Here is a 23,926-nt window from a genome sequence, read left to right on the forward strand (position 1 = left end):
GGAGAACATAAATAACAGTTTGTTCGGTGGAGGAAATTAAAATGCACATATGTGTACTGTAATTTAGAAAGACATAACCCTTGTGCTCCCAAAGTATGGAAAGCTTAAAGAATTATTTTTTTAATCCCGATATATCTATGCTAGCTTGTTGTCCTCGACGAGGACATAAGCTAATAACACTTCAGGTAAAGTTTGGCATAGCTCTGGATACAAGATTTCTTAAATATGGTCGTACCTGCAAATCTATGGATCTGTGATTACGTAAATAATATTTAGATTAATCATTTGTTCCTATTTTAAATGAAATAAGAAATTTTAAAACAGTATAATTTGATATAGAAACTTCAAATTCAAAAGGGATATGGGATCTGGAGTTATGCTAGACATGACCTTCATTATGAAATAAAAATTGTAAGTAATATAAAGTACCATTTTACACAGTCCGTAAACTTAATTTACTTCTGCTGAATTATGGAAAACATCAGCTCCTCTACCTCCATGAACTTTTCTAGGAAAAAAAATATTCATAAGCTAGAACATCTCTAGGCTAATAGCCGTTCTCACTGGATTTTGTCATTTCAAATACTTCGCAGCAAATTCAGCAATATTCTTGTCAGACCTCCCTCCTTCCTGCATTGCCTCTTTAGCTTTCTTCATCAACCTTGCAGCACTCCTCCTATAGTCCTCCTTCCGATCCCCATCCATCACCTCCCGAATGCACCTCTCAACCTCTTCCCTTTGTATGCCGCCACTCTTTTCCTGCCACACTCTGACACCCATGCCCCACAAGCTCTCCATATACTTTGATATGGTTGCTTGGTCAGCCCAATGTGGCATTGCCACTAGCGGTACACCATTAACAATTGCCTCCAACGTTGAGTTCCATCCACAGTGCGATAAAAAACAACCTATACATAACATATTTTATTCTAATTGAAATCGACTTCAATTAAGCTACTGTTGTCTAGTACTCATTCACTAGTCTACTATACACACCCTCCAGGCTAAAAAAAAATAACTTTGACCAATATTTTCTATTACCATATATATATAAACACCAATAAATATATGATTTTATTAAATTGAAGTACTTTTTAGATTAATTATACATATGGTTTGCATATTTCTAACTCAAACATTTTACATGTTATTTATAGTCAAATTTTTAAAGTTTCACATCTGTCTTATAAAAATAACAATTATTTTCAACCTGGAAGAAAATTATTTTGTTGTCAAAATAAATAATTTGAGTTTTGTTGGTTCCCATACCTGTGGCCTCGTGAGCAAGCACCTCCAGCTGGGGGCAAAAGGGAACAATTAGTCCTCTCTTCCCACACTTTTCTCGAAGTTCTCGAGATAACTTGTGCTCCTCATTGGACCTCACAACCCAAAGGAATGGCTTGCCTGAATTGCAAAGGCCATTGCCGACCTCCTCGAGCTTGGCTGCGTCGTAGCTGGAGAAAGTCCCATGCGACACAAACACGACAGAGCGAGGAGGCTGCTTGTCCAGCCATTCCATGCACGGCACGGTGCTCGTGAAGAGGTTGAACCCGTACGCCGTGTTCGACGGCAGCCGGCCGTCGCCGATGTAGAACGACGGCAACAACGGGCCGACCGTCTTCGCGCGCCATGTCGCCTCCATGTATGCTGCCTCCTGCTCATTTCACAGCCAAAATGTGTAACAATTTTGGGACGAAATGATCTTGTTTGTTGCAATGTAAGCTGGATACACTAGATTACCTTTGGCTCGAGGTCGGAGAAGGAGTTGACGAGCACGTCGTCGGCGTCCTCCAGCCCGGCGAACTGCGCCACCGACTGCTCACAGAACGCCGGTGTCAGCTCTGGCGTCGCGACGAACGGTGGCAGGTCGTCGTGCCCGAGCTCGACGCCGAGCGCGCCCCGCGTGTACAGGCCGCTCACGTCCGCCGGCGTCACCGGCAGCGCGAGGCGCCCGGCGCACACCTCCCCGTAGATGAGGTCGACGGCGCAGGGCTGCGGCATGAACGCGGCGGCGCCCACGCCGGCGTCGCGCGCCACGCGGCGCGCCCACGGCAGGTGCGGGTCGTACACCAGCACGCGCGCCGGCCGCCCCGCGCGGGCCTCGGAGACGAGCAGCTCCGCCAGCGTCCGTGCACCGTGAGCCTCAAGGCTGCGGTGGTACTCCCCGTAGTCCGGGGGCGCGGCCATGCCGCCGGCGTCGTCGTCGAAGCCGTCGGAGATGGCGGCCACGCGGAAGGGGTCCCCCGGTGGCGGCGTGGTGGAGAGCACGTACCGCGTGGTGACGAGGGTGGGGCGGAGGCCGTGGTACGCGAGGCGGCGCCCGAACTGGAGCATCGGGTTGGTGTGGCCCTGCGCCGCCGGGAACGGCAACAGGAGCACCCGCCCGCCGCCATGGTTATCGTCGCCGACGTTGGACGTGGCGTTCGCCACCGTGACCGCCGCCGGTGGCGGTGTGCTCATGCTCCCCATGATGTGATAGAGGACTGTGGGTGTGTGCTGGGCCTACTGCTGGCTGGCTGATGTGAGTGTGTTTGATCGAGACGGATAAGTAGGAGTGGCGCCCAAGATTGCTTTCTGTATGGGTCAGAATTTGCGGTGGACTGTTTCAGGGATGTGTCGGCCCGGGACAGCGAACCTGGCATGAAACAGGAATTGGACTTGATTTGCAAGTAAAGGACATGTTGCACGTGTTGTATTACACGTTTGTTTTTGGCTCTCTACAAAACCCGTGGATGTAGACACGTATCTAGGATGAAAACGGTCGGAAAAGGTTAGAAATTAAAACCATTTGGCATTTTTATTTCCATATTTTTTTTCTCAAAAACGGAATCGGAACTGTAGACCCGAAAACGGTAACGATATCGGTAATATCGGTAAATCGGAAACGGGACTATTGAAATGGAATCTACTAATATTGATCGGAACTTCATATGAAAAACAACCGTGTGTGGTATAATTACACATTTAACTATGCATGAATATAACTCTATAACTTCATTCTTACATCATCACACTTCACATAACACTATTATATAATGATTAATGATATGATAAAGTTCGATGAATAATATAGACAAAGTGCAACAATACTTCAACATCGATCCAAATCAATGTAGTCGATAAATTTCTATATATTACTCACATATTGAATGGTAAAACAGACTTCTCCACACCTATTAAACGAACTAATGGCCAATTCGGCAATGTTATGGAAAAGATCCAAATCAAAATTGAGAAACATAAAGGGAATGAAGAAAATTTAGGGACATAAAAAGCATTGACTAAAAAATTAGGGGTGTGAAAGAAAATTTCTCTTTCCCTTTCCCCTCCAGTCACGGGCTCACGGCGACCCCCTTCCACTCTGCTTCCTTTGGCAACACCGATACATGCAAGAACAGAGCACAGAGACAGAACAATGCTAATTGACAGCGGTAATGCTACACATGTTAATCTAAACAATACAAATTTTGTGCTATAGAACGCACGGAATTGCGTACAGAAAATGTTCGAGCCTATAGGTATATATTTCAGAAGATTGTAGTGGGAACGATTTTCTTCCGTCGAGGAAAAATTCCCTGTTTCTTGAATTACTTATTACCTAAGTTATCAAAACATTAATAAATATAGATTAATATGTGATATATCACTATACAAATACGAATTTAGATAAAAAAAAATATAACAAACATAACTATGAAGGTACGAAAACAAGTTTCTGTTTAATTTGTTATTTTTTATAACTTGTGGAAGTCGAATTTTACATAACACGCTTTATGAAATGATATATTTTATATTAATCTACCTTATTACTTTTTAAAATTTTTAAACTATTTAAGTGACATGCTGACATGCAAGAAACGAGCTAATATCTCCTAGACAGATGAAAATCCATCTCCGATTGAGTTTTAATTTTTCGTAGAACTCGCAAACCATCTGTAGACTGACGATTTCTCGTTTAATTACTTTATATTTTTATATTTTTAGTGGTCTTTGGGAAGGGAAAATTTGTCTCATACCACCAAATTTCCACTCATTTAGTTTTATACTACCAAAATCTTTGTAGACACATTAAAACTAACTCCATCTTGTCGTCTGCTATTTAATTTTTTTTTACATACTGGTGTTACAAGATCCTTACATGAAGAAACCAGATGTATACAAAGCTATACTAATTTGATAAATATTTTGCTACAAATTCAGCAATGTTCTTGTCTGAGCTCCCGCCTACCTGTGCTGCTTCCTTGGCTTTTTGCGTCCACTTAGCTGCATTCCTCTTGTACTCCACTGCCCTCTTCCCATCCATCACTTTCTTGATGGATATCTCCACCTCCTCCTTCGTGACAAAGCCTTTCTCATCTAGTTGTGCCCTCAAACCAATCTCCCAGGCGGTTTCCACGTACTTCGCTATAGTCGGTTGGTCTGCTGACTGAGGCATCGCTACCATTGGCACCGCCGTAGCAATTGCTTCCATCGTCGAGTTCCATCCACAGTGCGTCAAGAAACAACCTGCACAAAAAAAAAATTGTGTGGCAGAAGTTTAATCAAATTTTGCAAACATAATACAACTATTTTTAAATATATGATTCTATCAACTTTTCGATATAAGTTTAATGATTTATCTTATTTAGAAATATTGCATAAATATAAAAAATGTAAGTTTCCATTAGACGATAAGTCATAATAAAATAAATAATACTCCCTCCGTCCATAAATATTTAACGCCGTTGACTTTTTTAAATATGTTTATCCATTCGTCTTATTAAAAAAATTAAATAATTATTAATTTTTTTCTATCGTTTGATTTATTGTTAAATATACTTTTATGCATACATATAGTTTATATATTTCACAAAATTTTTTGAATAACACGAATGGTCAAACATATTTAAAAAAGTCAACGGTATTAAATATTTAGGGACAGATGGAGTACTTTACGTATATTCAAAATAAAGACTTTCTAGCATTGTCGACATTTATATAGATGTTAATGAATCTAGACACATATATATGAATGTGGATAATGCTAAAAAGTTTTATAATATGAAACGGAGGAAGTACATCATAAAAAAAAACATTTTTATCTTTGTAATTGACATTTTAATTAGCAATTCATACCTGTTGCCTTATGTTTCAGGACCTCAAGCTGGGGACACCAGGACACAATTAACCCCTTCTCCTTGCACTTTCCACGAAGCTCTTCAGATAACTTGTGCCCCTCGCTCGACCTCACCACCCAGAGGAATGGCTTGCCGGAATTGCAGAGGCCATTGCCGAGCTCCTCGAGCTCGGCGCCGTCGAGGGAGTAGACCGTGCCATAGGAGGCAAGAACAACCGAGCAGGGTGCCTGCTTATCCAGCCATTCCATGCACGGCGCAGCATCACCGGTGAAGATGTCGATGCCGTGGTTCTTGTTCGCCGGCAGCCGGCCGTCATCGAGGAAGAACGACGGCAACGTCGGGCCGACGGTCTTGGCGCGCCATGTCGACTCCATGTGCTCGGCCTCCATCGGCTCGAGGTCGTTGAACGAGTTGACGAACACGTCGTCGGCGTCGAGCAGGTCCTCGAATTGCCGGATCGAGACGTCGAGGTATTTCGGGTACAGCTCCGGCGCCGCCACGAACGGCGGCAAGTCCGCCGTCGCGAGGTCCACGCTGAGCACCCCGCGCCGCCGGAGGTCGCCCCCGTCCTCCATCGGCAGCGGAACGCGGCCGGCCCACACCTCGCCGTAGATCGCGTCCACGGCGCACGGCTGCGACAGGAACGCGGCCGTGGGGAAGCCGGCGGCGCGCGCCACGCGCGGCACCCACGCCATGTGGGGGTCGTAGACGAGCACGGTCGCGGCCCTCCCCGCGCGCGCCTCGGCGTCGATGACCCGCGCCAGCGTCTCCGACCCGACGGCCTCGAGACGGCGGCAGTACTCGACGGGGTCGGGGCAGGAGGCCATGCCGCCGGCGTCGAAGCCGTCGGAGAAGGCGGCGACGCGGAAGGGGTCGCCGGGAGGCGGGCTCGTGGAGAGCACGTAGCGGGTGGCGACGAGGGTGGGGCGGAGGCCGTGGTAGGCGAGGCGGCGGCCGAACTGGAGCATCGGGTTCATGTGGCCCTGCGCCGGCAACGGCACGAGCAGGACGTGGGCGGCGGCGCCGGTGCCGCCGTGTTGATCGCTCATGCTCGCCATGGGTTCGAATGTTCGATCACTTGGTGATTTGGGGTAGCTAGCTAGCTCGCGGCGACGATGAGATTTGTAGGTGTTTGAAGGGTTGAGAGGCAGAGTGGCGCGCTTGACGACGACAAGTTTGTAGGCGAAATGGAGACTCGCTTTGTCCAGGGACTGTGACTATCACAGCCGCACAGAATGGATAGGTGTTCGCGTGGTCGAAGAGAAGTTGCTCACCGGGATTCCTGCCCTTGAAGTCCTTCTGTCAAACAAAACAATTGCTCTTAGAGGTGTGCATGGGCCGACCAGTAGACAATCTCTATCTCTATCTCTATTATAAAAATAGAAGATGTTTTTGTCGGTATTTTGATATGTCATCCATGTAAGAGTCAGTTTTTAAATTCGTTTGCTTTTGAAAATACATATCCGTATTTGAGTCAGTTTTTAAGATTATTCACTTTTGGTAATACAGAATGAATCATATAAGAAATATATTTAAAAAAAATCGCATGCTAACTTGAGATGATCGGACTCTTAACTGCAGCTCATGATTTTCTAAAAATATATATATATCTAAGCGAACTCCCACAGTGAATTTCATCTTAACTAAACCATATAACAATAATAAGATTTAAATATACTTCACTCGTTGCAACGCACGGGTATTTTTTCTAGTTCTAACTAAAAAGCCAGAAAGCATGTTTGGGGTTTTGTGCAGCTGCACCTCTTCTCCGAAACTCCATCTATCTACTATATGATTAAAACATGAAAGAAGGTAACATATTTGTCACACCCTAAAAATCCTAAATATATAAATTGTTGTTTAATTGGAATTATTAGAAATGATTTTAAAAGCCTAGAAGAGAAGATCTAATTTTAAATAATAAATTCCAATATAAAATGGGGCCAGATAAAATTTCATTAAATACTTTGCTTAATTCTATAATTCCTAGATTTTTCTGGGATTTATTTGAGCTAAGGAAGTATTTTTAATAAATGGAATTGCATTTCATGAATAATTTAAATGGAAAAAGTTTTTTTAAAAGTCTCTTTTGGCTTTGGGCCGAAAGTCGGCCCAAAACCTTCTCTCTCTCCTCCTCGGCCCAAGCCGGCCCAGTCCGCAGCCGAGCCGCCGTTCGCGCGCGCGCGTCCGCCCGCTGACAGGTGGGGCCCGCCTGTCAGGGTCATCGTCTTCCTCGCGCCGCCGCCGCCCGAAACCCTAGCGCCGCGCCGCCGCCGTCTCCTTCCAAATCCGGCCGATCCTTTCCGTTTCCGGTGAAATCAATAGAGGGGAAATGATCTTCTCGATCTCCTCTACCTTTTCCCTTTTGGAACTTCGGCTAAAATCGTTTGGAAAGCGGAGGATTCGATCTCGAATCGGATCGGTCTCTCTCCTCCGAACCCTAGACTTTCCTTCGCGTCGCCGGCCGCCGTGGGCCTTCGCCGCCGTGTCCTTGCCCCTATAAAAGGATCCCCGGTGTCTCCGCTACCCGTCGCCACCCTCGCCTTCGCCTCTCGTCGTCCGTAGAGCCCTAGCGCCGTGAGTCCTCGCGCCGCCGTCGTCGCCGCCGCTCCAGCCGTGCGCCGCCGTCGCTCCAGTCGTCGCCGTCGCTCGGGAAGGCCGCTGTCGTGGTCGCCGTCGCGTCGCCGTCCTCGTCCGCCCCTCCGCCGTCGCTGTCGACCGTCGGAACATCGTCGCCGTCGCCAAGCCGGAGGTCGCTGCCGCTTCTTCTTCGCCGCTGTCGCCGTCCATTGTTCTTCCGCCGTCGCTTTGGTCGTCGGTGAGTTCGCCGTGCCGTCCGCTACCCGTAGGTGCTCTCCGTTCGCGCCGCCGCGCCGTCGTTCGCCGGCGAGCTCGCGCGGTTCGGTCGGATCGATCTCGGCCGTCCGTTCTCGTGAACCGTCGCCGTGCACCCGGTCCACCGCAAACCCTAGCCGCTGACGCAATAAATCCTCTTTTCCTTTTCAAAAATAATTCATTATTGCGTCATAATTCAATTAAAATCCATATAAGTGTTTTAATCCGATTTAATCTTTAAAAATTCATAACTAATTCATCTTAGCTCGGATTTAGTTGGTTCAAGTCTCTAAATTTTTCTAAAATTGAGATCTACATGTTAAAAATATCCACATGTACTGTTCATGCTTGTTTATGTGCTGTTTTGGTGTTTTGCTCTTTTCTGTTTAGATTCCGACGTTTCCGGAGAGTCCGTTTTCGCAGGAGAAGAATTTGAAGAGTTCCAAGGCCAGCAAGGCAAGTCACACAGATCCCAAACAACCCCTTTGAGCATGTTGATCCCGTTTAAAGCTATTGTTTCTATTCAACTATTGCATTTATTTTCGAATGTCATTGGGTGGAATTAACCTATTGTTTGTTATAGCCCTTTTGTTCTTGATTACTTTATTCCTTGATACCTTGGGTTCTTATAAATTGACTAGTTGAGCTTTATATATTGGTTCAGCTAGATATTAGATGTGATTGCTTAGCCATGCTTAGAAACATTAGCACACTATTGGGATAACTTATGACTCCCTATTATTTAATGATGGTTAATCATGATTGGTTAATTAATTAATTTGCCCACTAAAACCTGTTAATGGTGGGTTGTGAGCACATGGTTTTGATGGTCGTGCTCATGACAATTAAGGACCGGTTCACGAGTTTCGGTTGTGAAACATTAACCGTGCCAACCACAAGCCAGCGTGGGCAACGGCTTTACCTTTTGTATAGCATGGTTCATTGCGGAGCACCAGACTGAGAAGTGGCGGAGATAAGCCCACGGGGGTCGCTGGGGAGTCCATGCCTTGTTTTATAAGGGGGTGATTATGATCCAGGAACGGTGCACTGTGGTGGATTGTGTTGTGCGAGGGGTACTGTCACAGCTCCTTTCTGAGATACCGTGGTGGTATCAAGGCGCATGGTGACATGTCGTGGGGCTGTGTCTTGTGGGTACAGTGGTACACCTCTGGCCAGAGTAAAACTATTCGAATAGCCGTGCCCGCGGTTATGGGCAGGTCTAACAATGTCTTTCGTGATTAGTCTCACACCTCTCATCATAATAAAAGATACTATGACTGGTAATAATTTGATTAGCTCCTGGTTTGGAATGGTATATTCCTGGTTTGGAGATAGAACTGTGCAACCAGGATTGGTTGTTCAGGATGGTTGGGCCTATGCAACCGGGTATGTTGTATAGCGTTGGATTAATATTGTTTAATTATTACTCAACTGTTTTACTAAATTCTGAAATGTTTATTAAATGCTGTTTATGCAAATGAAACCCTATTATGCCATCCTTTGTTATCCTGTGCACTTGCATATTTGTTGCGTGGCTTGCTGAGTATGTCATATACTCACCTTGCAATCATTCATCAGAGGAGGAGTTCTACAGTGATGCTGATGGTGTGGAGGATTAGGTGTAGCCCTGGTCAAGCTGCCTGTGGAGTGGGATCGTCTGCGCCGTTTATCTTATTTTCCGCTGCTTAGATCTTTATTGATTGAGAGGAACTATCTACCTCTGTAATGACATTTTATTCGCTTATTAATTAGAGTAATAATTGTACTCTATTATCAATTTGTTATTGTGTGCCTCGGCTGATTCCTGGACGAGGGTCCACACACATGTAAGCGTTTGGAATTTTGGATAGAAATTCCGGGCGTGACAATATTTGTTTTGGAAAACAACTAGGGGTTATCCATCATTGGCATGACATTAGCATTTCATCAAGAAACGACCTGCACACAGCACTGACCGGCCCTTTATTATCAGTCATAACTGGCATTAATGGCAAGTCATACTCACTTTGAAAACAAATGTAAATAAATACCAATACAATAAATTCACCATTTAACAAATCATACGCATTCAAAATCAACAGTGCCTCTATATGTTGAGAACAATCGAGCTAAGAAAAGGAACAGACAAATTAAAAGTTGTGCACAGGGACAATAACAATAAGCAAAAAAGAGAACATAAGACAATCTAACTTGTGCAACAGTGAGGTCTGGTGCCTCAAGCTTGCGGTGGAGAGGAGGGTTGGAACGGCTGAATCTAGATCCACCACCGAAGGATCCAACCTCTATAAGCTCACAGCGAGGCGGTCGGCGCAATCTCTGCCCTGAGTTCCCGAGCCTTCGTGAGCTCCTAACATAGTCATCGACTACGAAGCTACCAGATCTGCCATCGCTCTCCCTCCTTAGCTAGATCCGCTACCAGCAAATCCAAGGCTTGGCCATCACTCCTAGTCTCTGAGTCACCATTGTCGTCGTCTTCTCATTCCCAAGCCACCACCATGTTCCTGCAAATCAAGCACTCCAACTCCATCGATCTCCTCCCCTAAGTTCTCTCCCGTGCAACGAAGGAAGCGTTACAAGGACCAAATCTGGTTGCAACCCTGCCAGATCCGGTCCTTGCACTGCCTCCTCCCCTGCGTCGAGGAGGATGGAGGAGCAACAGAGAGGAATCATGCGGCGATGTTTGGGAGAACCGAAAGGAGGTACGTAGTAGTAGTGGGAAGGGGAGTGGGGGAGGGGGCATAGCGGTGAGCAAACGGGCACATCAATGAATACGGAGAGAGAGAGAGAAGAGGTGCGTCTGCGTGTGAAAGGAGAAGGAGCGATAGCTTCTACGCAAGAGCCAAGCTTGGACTTACGTATACACGCGTTTTGACTTGACTGGCTGGACTGCTTTAATTTTGCCATATGGTTTCAAAACCAACAAGTACCACTACCGGTTTTTACCGTTAATAGATAGTAATATTTACTATCAGTTCATTAATAAACCGCCTGGAATAGTATCGTTATATTAAACTGAGAATGATATTAATTTCAGTAACAGTTTTAAATAAACCGGTAGTGCTCTGGTTGATGGTTTTGTGCGATAGGGAAGTTATAGAAGATTGAAGTCTCATCCTTTTTAACCATATTATTTACTTGAGTTTTTCATTGCGCTTTATTTTTTTGCTTTATATACTATAGAAACTTGTAATTAATAAGAGAGATATATTGTTGTAATGCCGAATTTTAGTAGAAAGAATTAAGAGGAGAGGATAAATAACAGTTTTTCCGGTATCAGAGGAAATTGATGCATGCACATATATATGTTCTGTAATTTGGTAAGCAAGCTATGTCCGGTACTCTCAAAGTATATAAAGCTTACATAATTCATCTGTTGTCCTGATATCTCTAAGGTAGCTTGTTGCCCTCGACGAGGAAATAAGCTAACGACACTTCAGTTATGAAATAAAAATTGTAAGTAGTATAAATTACCATTTTACACACACTGTAAACTTAATTTACTTCTGCTGACTCGTGGAAAACATCAGCAGTTCAGCACCTTGACCTCCATGAACTTCTCTAGGAAGAAAAAACAATTGTATTCAGAACTAGAATATCTCCGATAGATGGGTGCTTGAGATTTCAGCAATAATTTTTGTCAATTTGAATACTTCGCAGCAAATTCAGCAATATTCTTGTCAGAGCTCCCTCCTTCCTGCATTGACTCCTTAGCTTTCTTCATCAACCTTATAGCATTCCTCCTGTAGTCCTCCTTCCTGTCACCATCCATCACCTCCCGGATGCATCTCTCTACCTCTTTCCTTTGTAAGCTGCCGCTCTTGCCCAGCTGCACTCGCACGCCCGTGCCCCACAAGCTCTCCACATACTTTGAAATGGTTGGTTGGTCAGCCCAATGTGGCATTGCCACAAGCGGTACGCCATTAACAATTGCCTCCAATGTCGAGTTCCATCCACAGTGCGACAAGAAACAACCTATAGATGCCATATTTGGTGCCGGTTAAAAAAAAACTTGCTTTTAGTTATTGTTGTCTACTACTTATTCAGTAGTCTTCTATATTTTTTTTTATCAAGATTAATATAATTTGAGTTCTTAGTTAGTTCCAAATATACCTGTGGCCTTGTGAGCAAGCACCTCCAGCTGGGGGCAAAAGGGAACAATTAGTCCTCTCTTCTCACGCTTTTTTCGGAGTTGGACAGATAACTTGTGCTCCTCATTGGACCTTACAACCCAAAGGAATGGCTTGCCGGAGTTGCAAAGGCCATTGCCGAGCTCCTCCAGCTTGGCTACGTCGAAGGTGGAGATTGTCCCATACGACACAAGGACGACAGAGCGAGGAGGTTGCTTGTCCAGCCATTCCATGCATGGCACGGTGCTCTTGAAGAGATTGAACCCGTACGCCGTGTTCGACCGCAGCCGGCCGTCGTCGAGGTAGAACGAAGGCAATGACGGGCCGATCGTCTTCGCGTGCCATGTCGACTCCATGTATGCTGCCTCCTGCTCATTTTTCGCAAGCAAAATGTGTAACAATTTTGCAATGCAATGATCATCTATGGTAATCCCTCTAATCCCTCCGATCCATTTCATATTATAAGTTATTTATCTTTATTTTAGTAAGATTTATTTAAGTTTACTCAAGTTTACAGAAAAAAATATATAATAGTACATTTAACACAAAACAAACATATTATAAAAAAATATATTTAATGTTAGATTTAATGAAACTAATTTGATATTTTATATGTTGCTAATTTTTTTATAAATTATGTCAAATTTAATCTTTATTGACTAGAAAAAAAAATGAAATGACTCTTCATAGGAAACGGAGGAAAGTATGTTGCAATGTTAGCTGTACGGAAGCACACTTAATTACCTTTGGCTCGAGGTCAGAGAAGGAGTTGACAAGCACGTCATCGTCGTCCTCCAGTCCGGCGAACTGCTCGACCGATTGCTCACAGAAGGCTGGTGTCAACTCTGGCGCCGCGACGAACGGCGGCACGTCGTCGGGCCCCAGCTCGACGCCGAGCACACCCCGCGCGTACAGACCGCTCGCGTCGGTCGGCGTCACCGGCAGCGCCAGCCGCCGCGCGCACACCTCCCCGTAGATGAGGTCGACGGCGCACGGCTGCGACAGGAACGCAACGGTGGCCACGCCGGCGGCGCGCGCCACGCGGCGCGCCCACGGCAGGTGCGGGTCGTACACCAGCACGCGCGTCGGCTCAGAGAGGAGGAGCTCCGCCAGCGAGCGTGCACCGTGAGCCTCCAGGGTGCGGAGGTACTCCCCGGGGTCCGGGAGCGCGGCCATGCCGCTGGCGTCGTCGAAGCCGTCGGAGATGGCGGCCACGCGGAAGGGGTCCCCCGGCGGCGGCGTGGTGGAGAGCACGTACCGCGTGGTGACGAGGGTGGGGCGGAGGCCGTGGTACGCGAGGCGGCGCCCGAACTGGAGCATCGGGTTGGTGTGGCCCTGCGCCGCCGGGAACGGCAATAGGAGCACTTGCCCGCCGTTGGCGCTCGCCGCCGGTGTGCTCATGCTCCCCATGATCTTGTTTTGTGTTGGTTTCTGGTACTGGTATGCGGCGGCTGGTGTGTGTGTTTTGCGTCACAAGGATTGTTAATGGATAAATAGGAGTGCAGTGGAGTGACGGCCAAGATTGCTCTCTCCATGGTCCAAATTTGCGGTGTACGCTGTTTCAGGGGGTGTCGCCGTGTCGGGAATCGGCACGGCGAACGTGGCATGAAACATGAATTGGACTTGATTTGCAAGTAAAGGGTAATGTTGCACGTGTTGTATCAACATCTTGGTTCGTTATATTTAAAGCCATAAATCACTCCTGCACTATTAAAATCAACATATTTGAGTAGCTTTTCATATGTGAATCGCAGATGGGCCTTTTTTGGGGCTCATGAGCTAAACGAAAAAGTTTAAGCCCCAACAAATAGTCAGTTTTCCCCCCAAAAAAAATAGTCAGCTTGTTCGTCGTACTTTTTTTTAGCCATATTAAGCCAAAATTTAATCCAGGTTCAAGTAGTTCTTTTAGTTTTGTGAATTAGGGATAGGACTTCACCTTACACTCGAGACTTGAAAGCTACAGAATTTCCTTAAAAAAGGGCACAAGCTTATTAACTACTACATAAAATAAAAGCAAAATAGAACTATAAAAGCTAAAAGGTTAGCTTAAAGAACCGATCCTCTTTATTTGGGGTTAGGCTTTTAAGACGACTTTTTGTTTTTTTTAATAAGTTAAAGGATTTTAAGCCTTAAGTTTAATGGTAAAATCTTATCTCCATTTCACATAAGAAAAAAAAAACTAGTTCAACCCAACTTTTTGCTCAACAGTGTAAGGTTGCGTTCGGCACCTAGAGTTGGAAACCCACTCCCCTTATTTTTCGCATGTACGTTTTTCAAATTGTTAAACGGTGTGTTTTTTGAAAAAAAAATTATATACGAAAGTTGCTTAAAAAATCATATTGATTCTTTTTTTAAAACAAGCACTGTAGGTAATACTTAATTAATCATACGTTAATAGATCACTCCGTTTTTTATACGGAAGGAATTTTTTTATATGGAAGGGATTAGTTTCCATCCCTTAATACCAAAGACAGCCTAGGAGTGACAGCTTTATAAAAGCCAAACAAAAAAAAAATATCTGTTGGATTTGATTTTTCAACTTATAGCCTAAAGTAAGAGGGCGCCAGTAAATTGGCTTAGGCTGTTTTCAGGAGGAGGTGTTGGGAACCCCTCCTCTCCGGTACGCAAAACAGAGCACGTATTATTGCACAATTAATTATGTATTAATTTTTTTTAAAAAAATGGATTAATATGATTTTTTAAAACAAACTTTCGTATATAATTTTTTTTTAAAAAAACACACAGTTTAGCAGTTTGAAAAACGTGCGCATGGAAAACGAGAGAGGTGAGTTGGGAAAACTGGGATAAGAACTCAGCCTTGGGCATGTTTAGTTCGCGAAATAAAATTTTTTGGGTGTCACATCGGATGTTTGACCGGATGTCGGAAGGGGTTTTCGGACACGAATGAAAAAACTAATTTCATAACTCGCCTGGAAACCACGAGACGAATCTTTTGAGCCTAATTAATCCACCATTTGCACATGTGGGTTACTGTAGCACTTATGGCTAATCATGGACTAATTAGGCTTAAAAGATTCATCTCGCGATTTCCCCCCTAACTGTGCAATTAGTTTTTTTTCATCTATATTTAGTGCTTTGTACATGTGTCCAAAGATTCGATGTGATGTTTTTGGGGAAAACATTTTGGGAACTAAACAGGGGGACAAAGTGTGGCAACGTGATGATAAACAAATGATATAGGGATTAATTTCTACTCCCTCCGCCCAAAAAAGACTCAACTTATAGAATTTGAATTTTGTCCCACTAAAACCAACTTCTATTATCCTACCTACCCTCATTACGTAAAACGAGAAGTTTTATCCCTTTAATATTTTTTACCTACATATAATTTTTACTATTTTTTTAATAATTAATAACATTTTAGTTATTTTTTATCGCCACTAAATCCATCTTAGAGTGGAATGGATTTTTTGGTGGTACGGAGGCACATAATTACGCAGAGGTATCACATCGTCCCTAACATTGGAGTATTAGTCAAAATCAACCAGCCTCGAGGCAGCGGCAGTGTGTTGTTTGCAGGCGAGAAAGTCAGAGCCCCTTCTCTGCTTCCTTGCTCTTTCCCCTTCTCTGCAGCCTTCTGTCCGTCATGGAGCCCATTTCCTCTCCGCTTCCTTTGGCAACACCAATACACGAACAGAGCATCACCAAGCACACAAACAGAGCAATGCTAATTAATAGCAGTAATGCTACAGATATTAATCCGAATTCTCTAAATCCTGGGCTATTGAAAATACGGAATTGTATACAGAGAATGTCCGAGCCTATAGTTATATTTTTCAGAAGAAATCTCTATTGGTGAACTGTGAATCCAAAAATAGCACTCAATTGATCCACATCAGCAACGAAAGCTGAACCGTCCGATGGAGAAAAAAAAAAAGCAGGAAGCCGTAGGATTGGATCAATGAAAAATGGTAAAAGCTGGATTTTTCTGGAACTTTCCAGTGCCTGCCTCACATGTGTGAGAGCAAAGAAAATAAAAAAAAAATACATAGGGAATAGAACTAGCAATAGAACTATAAAAATATAAAAGGCTTTCTAAGCAATCCACATTCCCACACTACACATGACTGTAGAAAGGTTTACAAAATTCAGAAAACAAAAGGCAAAACCACTACCTAATTTTGGTATAATCTGAAAATTAGTCAAAAAAAAGTATGCATTTAACTTTTTAAGTCCCTATGATTAAGGCATAGTTCTATTTCTCAACTTCAAACTTCAACTTCCTCGTTGTCCGTTAGCAAGCTTTTCAAACTGTTAAATGATATGTTTTTTTGCAAAAAATTTATATAAAGAAGTTATTTAAAAAATTCAAATAAACCTAATTTTCAAGTTTATAATTATTGATACTTAATTAATCATGTGATAATGGGATTTCTCATTTTGCATGCGTCAAAAATCTCAAAACAAAGAGATCGAACGCAACCTAAATTAGCATTGGTTACAACAATTAATACTATAGGTTAGCACACTTGTATGTAAAAAACTGTGCATGAAAAAAAAGCTAAATTCTAAGGTGATTTTCATAATAATACGTAGAGTTTTTAGTTTAATTTAAAATTAAAAACTCATAACATGTCCTTTCAAAGCAGGCACACCAATAAAAATTAAGGGAAAGATAAGAGGGTCAAGCAGCAATGGAAACCGTGAAAAATAATGAACAACACTAGAGAAGATGGCACAAATAATAATTATGTAAATTTAGTTTGACATCTAAATGTAAATTTTGCAACAATTTTTTTCATTATGAATCAAAAATAAATCTAGATTTTCTTTTATCTAGACTTCCAGCTAATTTTATTCTCTAAACATTTAAAAGAATCTAAGCTAAATAAAAAAATATATATTTGTTTTAGGAAATACTATAAAAAATAAAAATTTATTTATTTATTATATATTATAATAAGAAAAATATAGTCAAATATATATTTTGGAGATGGTATAATTCTAAAAAATGTTAAGAATTATTTTACAAAATTGTGTTTTAATTTGCTAGAAGAAAAACCAAAAGTGGTAGGATGGACTAGTCCTGGACTGCATCATGTCCCGGCCTCCCGAGCGACACACAGAGAAGAAAAAACGAAACAGCCGAGATGGAGAGCGCACCGGCCACCACCACCTCCTCCTCCACCCAACACGGCGGCGGCGGCGGTGGCCATGTCTTCCTCCTCGCTTTCCCCGAGGCGCATGGCCACGTCAACCCGATCCTGCAGCTCGGCCGCCACCTCGCGGCGCACCACGGCTTCCTCCCCACGCTCGTCACCACCCGCCACGTCCTCTCCACCCTCCCACCCCCTCCCGCCCCCTTCCGCGTCGCCGCCATCTCCGACGGCTTCGACTCCGGCGGCATGGCGACCTGCGGGGACGCCAGGGAGTACACCCGGCGGCTGGCGGAGGTGGGCTCGGAGACCCTGGGTGTCCTCCTCCGCTCCGAGGCCGACGCGGGGAGGCCCCCCCGCGTGCTGGTGTACGACCCGCACCTCCCGTGGGCGGGGCGCGTGGCGCGCGGCGCTGGGGTGCCGGCCGCCGCGTTCTTCTCGCAGCCGTGCGCCGTGGACGTCATCTACGGGGAGGTCTGGGCGGGGCGCGTTGGGTTGCCCGTCGTGGACGGGGGCGCGCTCCGGGGGTTGCTGAGCGTGGAGCTCGGGCCGGAGGACGTGCCGTCGTTCGTGAAGGCGCCGGAGTCGTACCCGCCGTTCCTGGAGGCGGTGCTGGGCCAGTTCGACGGGCTGGAGGACGCCGATGATGTGCTCGTCAATTCTTTCCAAGAATTGGAGCAAAATGTGAGTCAACCTGCTCATGCCCCTTGTCTGTTTGTTGTTTTGCCCCAGAGAGAATTGGAGAAAAAGAGTCGACAAGAAGGTAGAATATTTGATAGATGCAATGTTGTTACTTAATCAGGAGGCAGATTACTTGGCATCAGCATGGCGTTTTAAGACGATTGGCCCGACCGTGCCATCCTTCTACTTGGATGACGATCGCTTGCAACCAAACAAGACCTATGGGTTCAACATTTCTGACAGCACTTCACCATGCTTGGCGTGGCTAGATAATCAGCCCCCTTGCTCTGTTGTCTATGCTTCCTATGGAACTGTTGCTGATCTTGACCCAACTCAGTTAGATGAGCTGGGTAATGGATTTTGCAATTCCGGTAAACCATTCCTTTGGGTCGTGAGGTCCTGTGATGAACACAAGCTATCAGAAGAACTCCGTGACAAGTGCAAGGAGAGGGGCCTAATCGTTTCGTGGTGCCCCCAGCTCGAGGTCTTATCTCACAAAGCCACAGGTATGCAACAAAAAGTCATGTTTTATCGACAAAGATACGCAACTAGTAAGCAACTTTCTTTAATCTGGTTAAACGTTACTCAAGGCCCCATATCTGTTTGATTCAAATGTGGAAATGTAATATATTCAATTCAGATTTTGAGTCAAATTGGTAATAATATTGTTAATTTCAGTTCATTCACTAAATTACTAGTTCAAGTATTTCATGAGACAGAATTAATGTCATAAGGCCATGATTATAGATATGTGGTGTGAATAGAAGACTGAATGTTCCAGATATTGGAATATATGAACCATATCTCTCTCAAAATTACATAAGCCGCGTAGACAGTTAAAAGTAGTTGTCAGAGTAAAGACAAAAGCACGAATACAATAGTTGTAACTGATGCATAGATACTGATCAGTTTGATTGGAGTGTTTCTTCACTTAAATTTAATGGCATCTATAGAATCCTACAAGGACATACTACCCCTAATTTTGTACACATGGCATACTGAGTCATTTTCATAAGATCTATATTTTGGATCCCACGAACCTAGCTCAAGTTACTGCCTTCAACCAAATTATCCAATGGGTAACCTATCTTGTCAATCCAACTCTTGGGTGATAAGATGTGTGTATCATGTCAATTCTTCTATCGGAACTCTCTGCAGTAATCAGTTTCAAATAATTAAGCTGCAGGTAGAAACTGATCATTCTTCATTAATCAACAGGCTGTTTCTTAACTCACTGTGGATGGAACTCAACAACAGAAGCAATTGTTACTGGTGTTCCACTGTTAGCTATGCCTCAGTGGACAGACCAACCAACTACAGCGAAGTACATTGAGAGTGCATGGGGAAATGGTGTACGCGTACGGCGGGACAAGGAAGGAATGGTGAGAAAAGAAGAGGTGGAGAGATGCATCAGAGAGGTTCTAGAGAGTGAGAGGAAGGCAGATTACAGGAAAAATGCTAATAGGTGGATGAAGAAAGCTAAGGAAGCCATGAAGAAAGGAGGGAGCTCGTATAATAATATTGCTGAGTTTGCCTCAAAGTACGCTTCATATTGACATGGAATAGTTTTCATCTGGCTACCAAGGTATTTTATTTAGATCTCTGGTTATGATTACAATAATGGAGGGAGAAAGTTTAGTTCTCCTATGTTCTAAGTAAAAGAATATTATAATTTCGTAGCTGAATGATTTGGAATTTTAAAATGCGTAAGTAACATGTCTTCAACTATGAGAATGTCAAAACTCAAAAGTAATCTGCCCAATCTTTGTACGAATTGCAGGCTTTTAATTGGCCAGATGATGACTAATCAAGTTGGATAAAGATCAACACGGAACACACAAAGTATGCACTTCCACGGGTCATGAGAATAGATGGAACTGCAAAATGTAGAACAGGTTTGCACTTTCCAACTGTTTCTCAATTTACCTTCTATAATGTAGATCTTGATAATTTTATTTGACATATAAAAAATGTTTTTTCTTGATAGGAATGATGTATTGATATAGCTGGTAACGTAATACGTAAATCTGCCTTTTAATAATCAATTGGGTGACATGCTTAATTTGTCTACATGGGCATGGCAAAATGTGCTCAGTAGAAACGTTTTTTCCCTACTGTTTCTGTATTATATTTGTTGAAGCACTGGGTGTAATAATCAGATAGTGTTTTAGTACAAGAAGAATTTGTTGAATGATATTTGGACAAGAAAATCAATTACTTTGTCTTCCCCAATTTATAATAAATGACTTTCAACAAAAGCAGTGTCACAAAACATTATCCTCACAACAGATTATTCCAAGAGCATCATGAAGATGTTTATTTGCATTTCTAGTATAAAAACATGAGAAATTGGCACTTATCATTTTGAAAAGAACTCTATAGATTGGAATGACAGAACAGAAATGAAGCTAATCCTTTTGCACCTGTAGTATGGTAAGAATGTCAACTGTCAATTGATCAATAGGGAGGAACATCATCAAATAATCAAATGGCTGTTTTACTTAAATTTCTCAACTTGAAACTAGAAAAGAGTGATTTTACGAATCTCACTGGAAACAGTTAATACTAGCATACAATGGATGTAATGCCCTTAATCACACCAGCCTGGCGTTAGTCATATATATGGGTTTAGTTGCTGTTGGTAAAAATACTCACATCATAGTACAAAATGACATAAGAGTCAGGCGTATGATAACACCGTATGCAAAGGACTCAAATCTTGGTGATTATGATAGTATGGTCCTCAAGTTTTCTCCAATTGCGCAATAAAAGTTCAATAAGGTCGCTGATACCGTCATCTTCATATGTCATCTTCATTATCTTCGAGATCTCAGACTTGGAAGTTATCAGACTTCTGCGCTTGGAATGAATCTGGTTCCTGTTTGCCTTGGGTGTTCTTTTCCTCTTTCTCGAATGATCTGAAATCTATTGGGGCATCACACAGGATCACTCTAGGATGATAAATCAAGAAAGCAGATTAACAAGACAAACTGAAAGAAACTATAAGTAGTACCTCGCAGTTCTGCAATATAACTTTCTCGAGGTTAGGAGTGTTCTGCAGAAAACTCAGCAATATATGTAAATTTTGACCCAGATCACATTCATATATGTTCAATGTAGTGAGCTTGTGAAATGTTTGAAAGTTCGCAGATTCACCATATTTCAACTCCTGAAATAAATTGGAGCTGAATTGAGTATCACATAATCATATATAGGATCCTGATAATAGGACCATACACAGTTGGTAAGGCATTATATAAAGTGTAATGATTATTGTTAGATAGAAGAAATTTATAATAGCAATATGAAAAAGCAGACAGGCCCAACAAAGTATAGCATAAAAAGGTGCTTTTGTGGTAGATCAAGTTATCTAGGATTGAAAGGAGTGTAGTAGATAGAAACTAGCTTGGAAAAAGTGGTTCTCCTACAATTTCTGTAAAAATAATCTGAATGTCGAAGCGAATAAGTAATGTTCATGTGTCAAGACGGGTTATGCTACATACCACTGGCTGAAACCACGACACATCAAGTTCCCTCACGTTGATTAGACTGCCGATTAAAGTGGATATCATCTTGTCAAAGTCAGATCCGAAACGTGTTCCACTAATCGATGCTTCAACGAGGGAATCCATTCGACAAACCAATGCATCAGTCTGGTGTCCGCTTCTGCAGTCAACAATGGCCAAACTCTTGATCGTGCTGGAGACGATCTCCTTCAGATCCTCGAAGATGCAAGCCTTGAGCTCCATGGCTTCCAAGACGGGGCACCATGAACGGATGCACTCACCGAAGCCGCCGTCCAAAACCAGGCCGGAAAGATGCAATCTCTCAGGCGGCTAGCCGAGGAGGCGCCGAGGAGAGGCAGCTTGAACGCGACGGCGGCGACTCTGGCGGCGATCTCCAGCGCGGCGGGCCGGTACCGGAAGCCGCGGAGGATCCATCTCTCCATCTGCCGCCCGTGATGCTGCTGAGTAGCCGTGATGCGCTGGAAGTTTGGGAGATGGAGGCGGAACCTGTCCAGGAACGGCGCGTTGTGGGCGAAGAGCAGGCTGGTGGTGAAGTTCTCCAGCCTCTCCCACCTCTCGGTGATGGTGGCGCCGCCGCCGCCGGCCGTGGCCGGCCGGTACTCGTCGCCGTCGATGTCGAGGCACGGCATGGATAGCCACAGTCCGCGCCACCGCCGCGACAGCACGCACGTCTGCACGGCCTGCCGCGCCGAGAGGAAGGACATGACCGTGTGGAGGAGGCAGTCCGGCAGCGCGCTCAGGCGGTCGCCGCCGTCGTCGGCGTACGGCTGCTTCATCGCCGGCGTTAGTTCGTTGGGGTCGTATTCTCCTCTCTGTTTGTTTGTTTCTTTCTTTCCGGAGATGCAGGCGCGCGCTCGTTGCCGCCGCTAGATCGCGGAAGAAGACGGTAGGGTTTGGACCTCGGACCCGTGGAACGCACGGTGGCCGATCAGATGAGAGTTTCTTGGCCTCCGCAGTTTTTGCAGGGTACTAGTAATCGTGCACGTTGTGATCAATATTTGAACTAAACCGAACATATTGCACCTAAAGATTTTTTTTATAGATATATACTAAAATGTTTAGAGGCTATAATGTTTGCCCATAACATAGTGCTTAATATTGCTTTAGAAAATGAAAAGATAAGAAAGATCTGTAGCTTTTTTCCTATAGTTTACACACAATCATTAACCCAACCAACTAATTTTATTTCCAAACCTAAAAATAAAAATAACAGAAGGGCAAGATATATATCTTTGGCACATATGGAAAGATGGCAAATACCACAAAACCAAACCTGTGCACCAGTTGCCAGTTAAAGCTATATATATATATATATGTATATATATACATATATATATATATGTATACATATATATACATACAAGGACACCAGTTCCTCTTGCATACAAATTTACACAATAAATCCCATAAGACTTGAATCTTGAACAATCCAATTAATTAACTTTGCATAAATAATTTTGTAACTCCATAGGATCTAACAATAAATAAACAAAAACCCTCAAATGATGATCCTTGTTTTCAATCATTTTCTATGAACAGGGTAATACATGAACAATAGTACATGGGCAACCAAACTTGTTGTCCAAGTCACAGAAGTGTCCATAGTTCTCATGAGGTCCAGGTTTCATGCTATTCTAACCCAATGGATTCGATCCCACCAACTTGCACTTTTGACCATGTTCAATGTCATCTATTTCGAACAATGAATTGCTTCTCCGTAATATCTGATGATAGATATCAACTTGCCTCTCAAGCACCACCACAAATGGTGGACACTACCAGTTGGAGGATAAGACTTAATTTGTTTGCCACAACAGTACAAATCGACATAAACTAACTTCGAACACCAAAAGTATAATGATCAAATTAACTATAAATATAATTAAAATTTTTCCTGATTAGTTCCATCCAGCACCTAAAAAACTTCCAATATAATGACACTTATGCAAACATGTAGTTAACTTCCATAGCTATGAGCCTTCATGTGTTGGATATTCAAGAATCTAGAAAAATATAGGTACGATTTAAAATTATATCCTTGAGGAAAGCTATATATAACTTAAACCAGGTCATAAAATTGATTCTTTATCTCCAACTATCTACTTTGACATTAATAATGCGGTAGCAATTTTCTACGTACATATTTCAATATAGTTTTTTTTTTCTAATTGTTGCATTTACATCGAAGGCATATACAATGCAACATAAATACTAAGCGTGCAAAAAGTTAACTGGTCAGTAGAACAATCTCATGTTGATCAGTGCTAAAAAAAGACGCACATTGTATAAAGCATAAACAAAATTATCAATTATCAGAGCTAGTCACCACACAATCATCTTCTCAACACATTATTATATTTTTATACTCAAATGAAAATACTTATATGTAACTCCTGAAATGTGAACAACGAAAGAGATTATAAAATGGCAATGCTTTGTTGTACATGAAGCTATTGCATTTGAAGCTACAAATTAGTTCTTTCCACAACTATAAAATCAAGCATATCTAAATACATGATTAC

The 23,926-nt window shown here is 43.3% G+C and overlaps 3 protein-coding genes and 1 pseudogene across 5 annotated transcripts; 1 reads left to right on the top strand and 3 right to left on the bottom strand.

Annotated features, from left to right (window-relative positions):
• Positions 1 to 362: 362 nt before the first annotated feature.
• Positions 363 to 2,567, bottom strand: LOC127771317 (UDP-glycosyltransferase 79-like). Its single transcript, XM_052297200.1, has 3 exons — positions 1,741 to 2,567; positions 1,270 to 1,654; positions 363 to 908 (listed from the first exon to the last, which is right to left on the bottom strand). Exons 1-3 carry the CDS (start codon positions 2,467 to 2,469, stop codon positions 574 to 576), a joined length of 1,449 nt encoding a protein of 482 aa, XP_052153160.1. The 5' UTR covers positions 2,470 to 2,567; the 3' UTR covers positions 363 to 573.
• Positions 2,568 to 4,068: 1,501 nt separating this feature from the next.
• LOC127770653 (UDP-glycosyltransferase 79) lies at positions 4,069 to 13,518 on the bottom strand. Its single transcript, XM_052296449.1, has 6 exons — positions 12,824 to 13,518; positions 12,063 to 12,447; positions 11,603 to 11,924; positions 8,509 to 8,537; positions 5,116 to 5,676; positions 4,069 to 4,506 (listed from the first exon to the last, which is right to left on the bottom strand). Exons 1-6 carry the CDS (start codon positions 13,487 to 13,489, stop codon positions 4,169 to 4,171), a joined length of 2,301 nt encoding a protein of 766 aa, XP_052152409.1. The 5' UTR covers positions 13,490 to 13,518; the 3' UTR covers positions 4,069 to 4,168.
• Positions 13,519 to 17,146: 3,628 nt separating this feature from the next.
• Positions 17,147 to 20,897, top strand: LOC127770652 (UDP-glycosyltransferase 79-like). Of its 3 annotated transcripts, none has more exons than XR_008017033.1 (5): positions 17,147 to 17,880; positions 17,999 to 18,383; positions 19,096 to 19,462; positions 19,658 to 19,772; positions 20,712 to 20,897. XR_008017033.1 is itself a non-coding variant. In XM_052296448.1 (4 exons), exons 1-3 carry the CDS (start codon positions 17,191 to 17,193, stop codon positions 19,431 to 19,433), a joined length of 1,413 nt encoding a protein of 470 aa, XP_052152408.1. In that variant the 5' UTR covers positions 17,147 to 17,190; the 3' UTR covers positions 19,434 to 19,462; positions 19,658 to 20,091. The 3 variants fall into 3 exon arrangements, 1 of the variants encoding a protein (XP_052152408.1); XR_008017032.1 differs by lacking the exon at positions 20,712 to 20,897 and adding an exon at positions 19,865 to 20,091; XM_052296448.1 differs by lacking the exon at positions 20,712 to 20,897 and having other exon boundaries at positions 19,658 to 20,091.
• LOC127770654 (MEIOTIC F-BOX protein MOF-like) lies at positions 20,472 to 22,661 on the bottom strand (annotated as a pseudogene).
• Positions 22,662 to 23,926: the final 1,265 nt, after the last annotated feature.

This window comes from Oryza glaberrima, chromosome 4 (assembly GCF_000147395.1).
Source record: "Oryza glaberrima chromosome 4, OglaRS2, whole genome shotgun sequence".
Classification (NCBI taxonomy): domain Eukaryota; kingdom Viridiplantae; phylum Streptophyta; class Magnoliopsida; order Poales; family Poaceae; genus Oryza; species Oryza glaberrima.

Excerpts from the sequence above, each read along its gene's own strand:
- LOC127771317 (XM_052297200.1), bottom strand. The coding sequence starts at position 2,469 with ATGGGGAGCATGAGCACACCGCCACCGGCGGCGGTCACGGTGGCGAAC. Across the intron at positions 1,655-1,740 it reads TCTCCGACCTCGAGCCAAAG|GAGGCAGCATACATGGAGGC; the intron begins GTAATCTAGTGT and ends TGAAATGAGCAG. Across the intron at positions 909-1,269 it reads GCTTGCTCACGAGGCCACAG|GTTGTTTTTTATCGCACTGT; the intron begins GTATGGGAACCA and ends TGTTATGTATAG.
- LOC127770653 (XM_052296449.1), bottom strand. The coding sequence starts at position 13,489 with ATGGGGAGCATGAGCACACCGGCGGCGAGCGCCAACGGCGGGCAAGTG. Across the intron at positions 12,448-12,823 it reads TCTCTGACCTCGAGCCAAAG|GAGGCAGCATACATGGAGTC; the intron begins GTAATTAAGTGT and ends AAAAATGAGCAG. Across the intron at positions 4,507-5,115 it reads CCTGAAACATAAGGCAACAG|GTTGTTTCTTGACGCACTGT; the intron begins GTATGAATTGCT and ends TTTTTTGTGCAG.
- LOC127770652 (XM_052296448.1), top strand. The coding sequence starts at position 17,191 with ATGGAGAGCGCACCGGCCACCACCACCTCCTCCTCCACCCAACACGGC. Across the intron at positions 17,881-17,998 it reads TCCAAGAATTGGAGCAAAAT|GAGGCAGATTACTTGGCATC; the intron begins GTGAGTCAACCT and ends TTACTTAATCAG. Across the intron at positions 18,384-19,095 it reads CTTATCTCACAAAGCCACAG|GCTGTTTCTTAACTCACTGT; the intron begins GTATGCAACAAA and ends ATTAATCAACAG.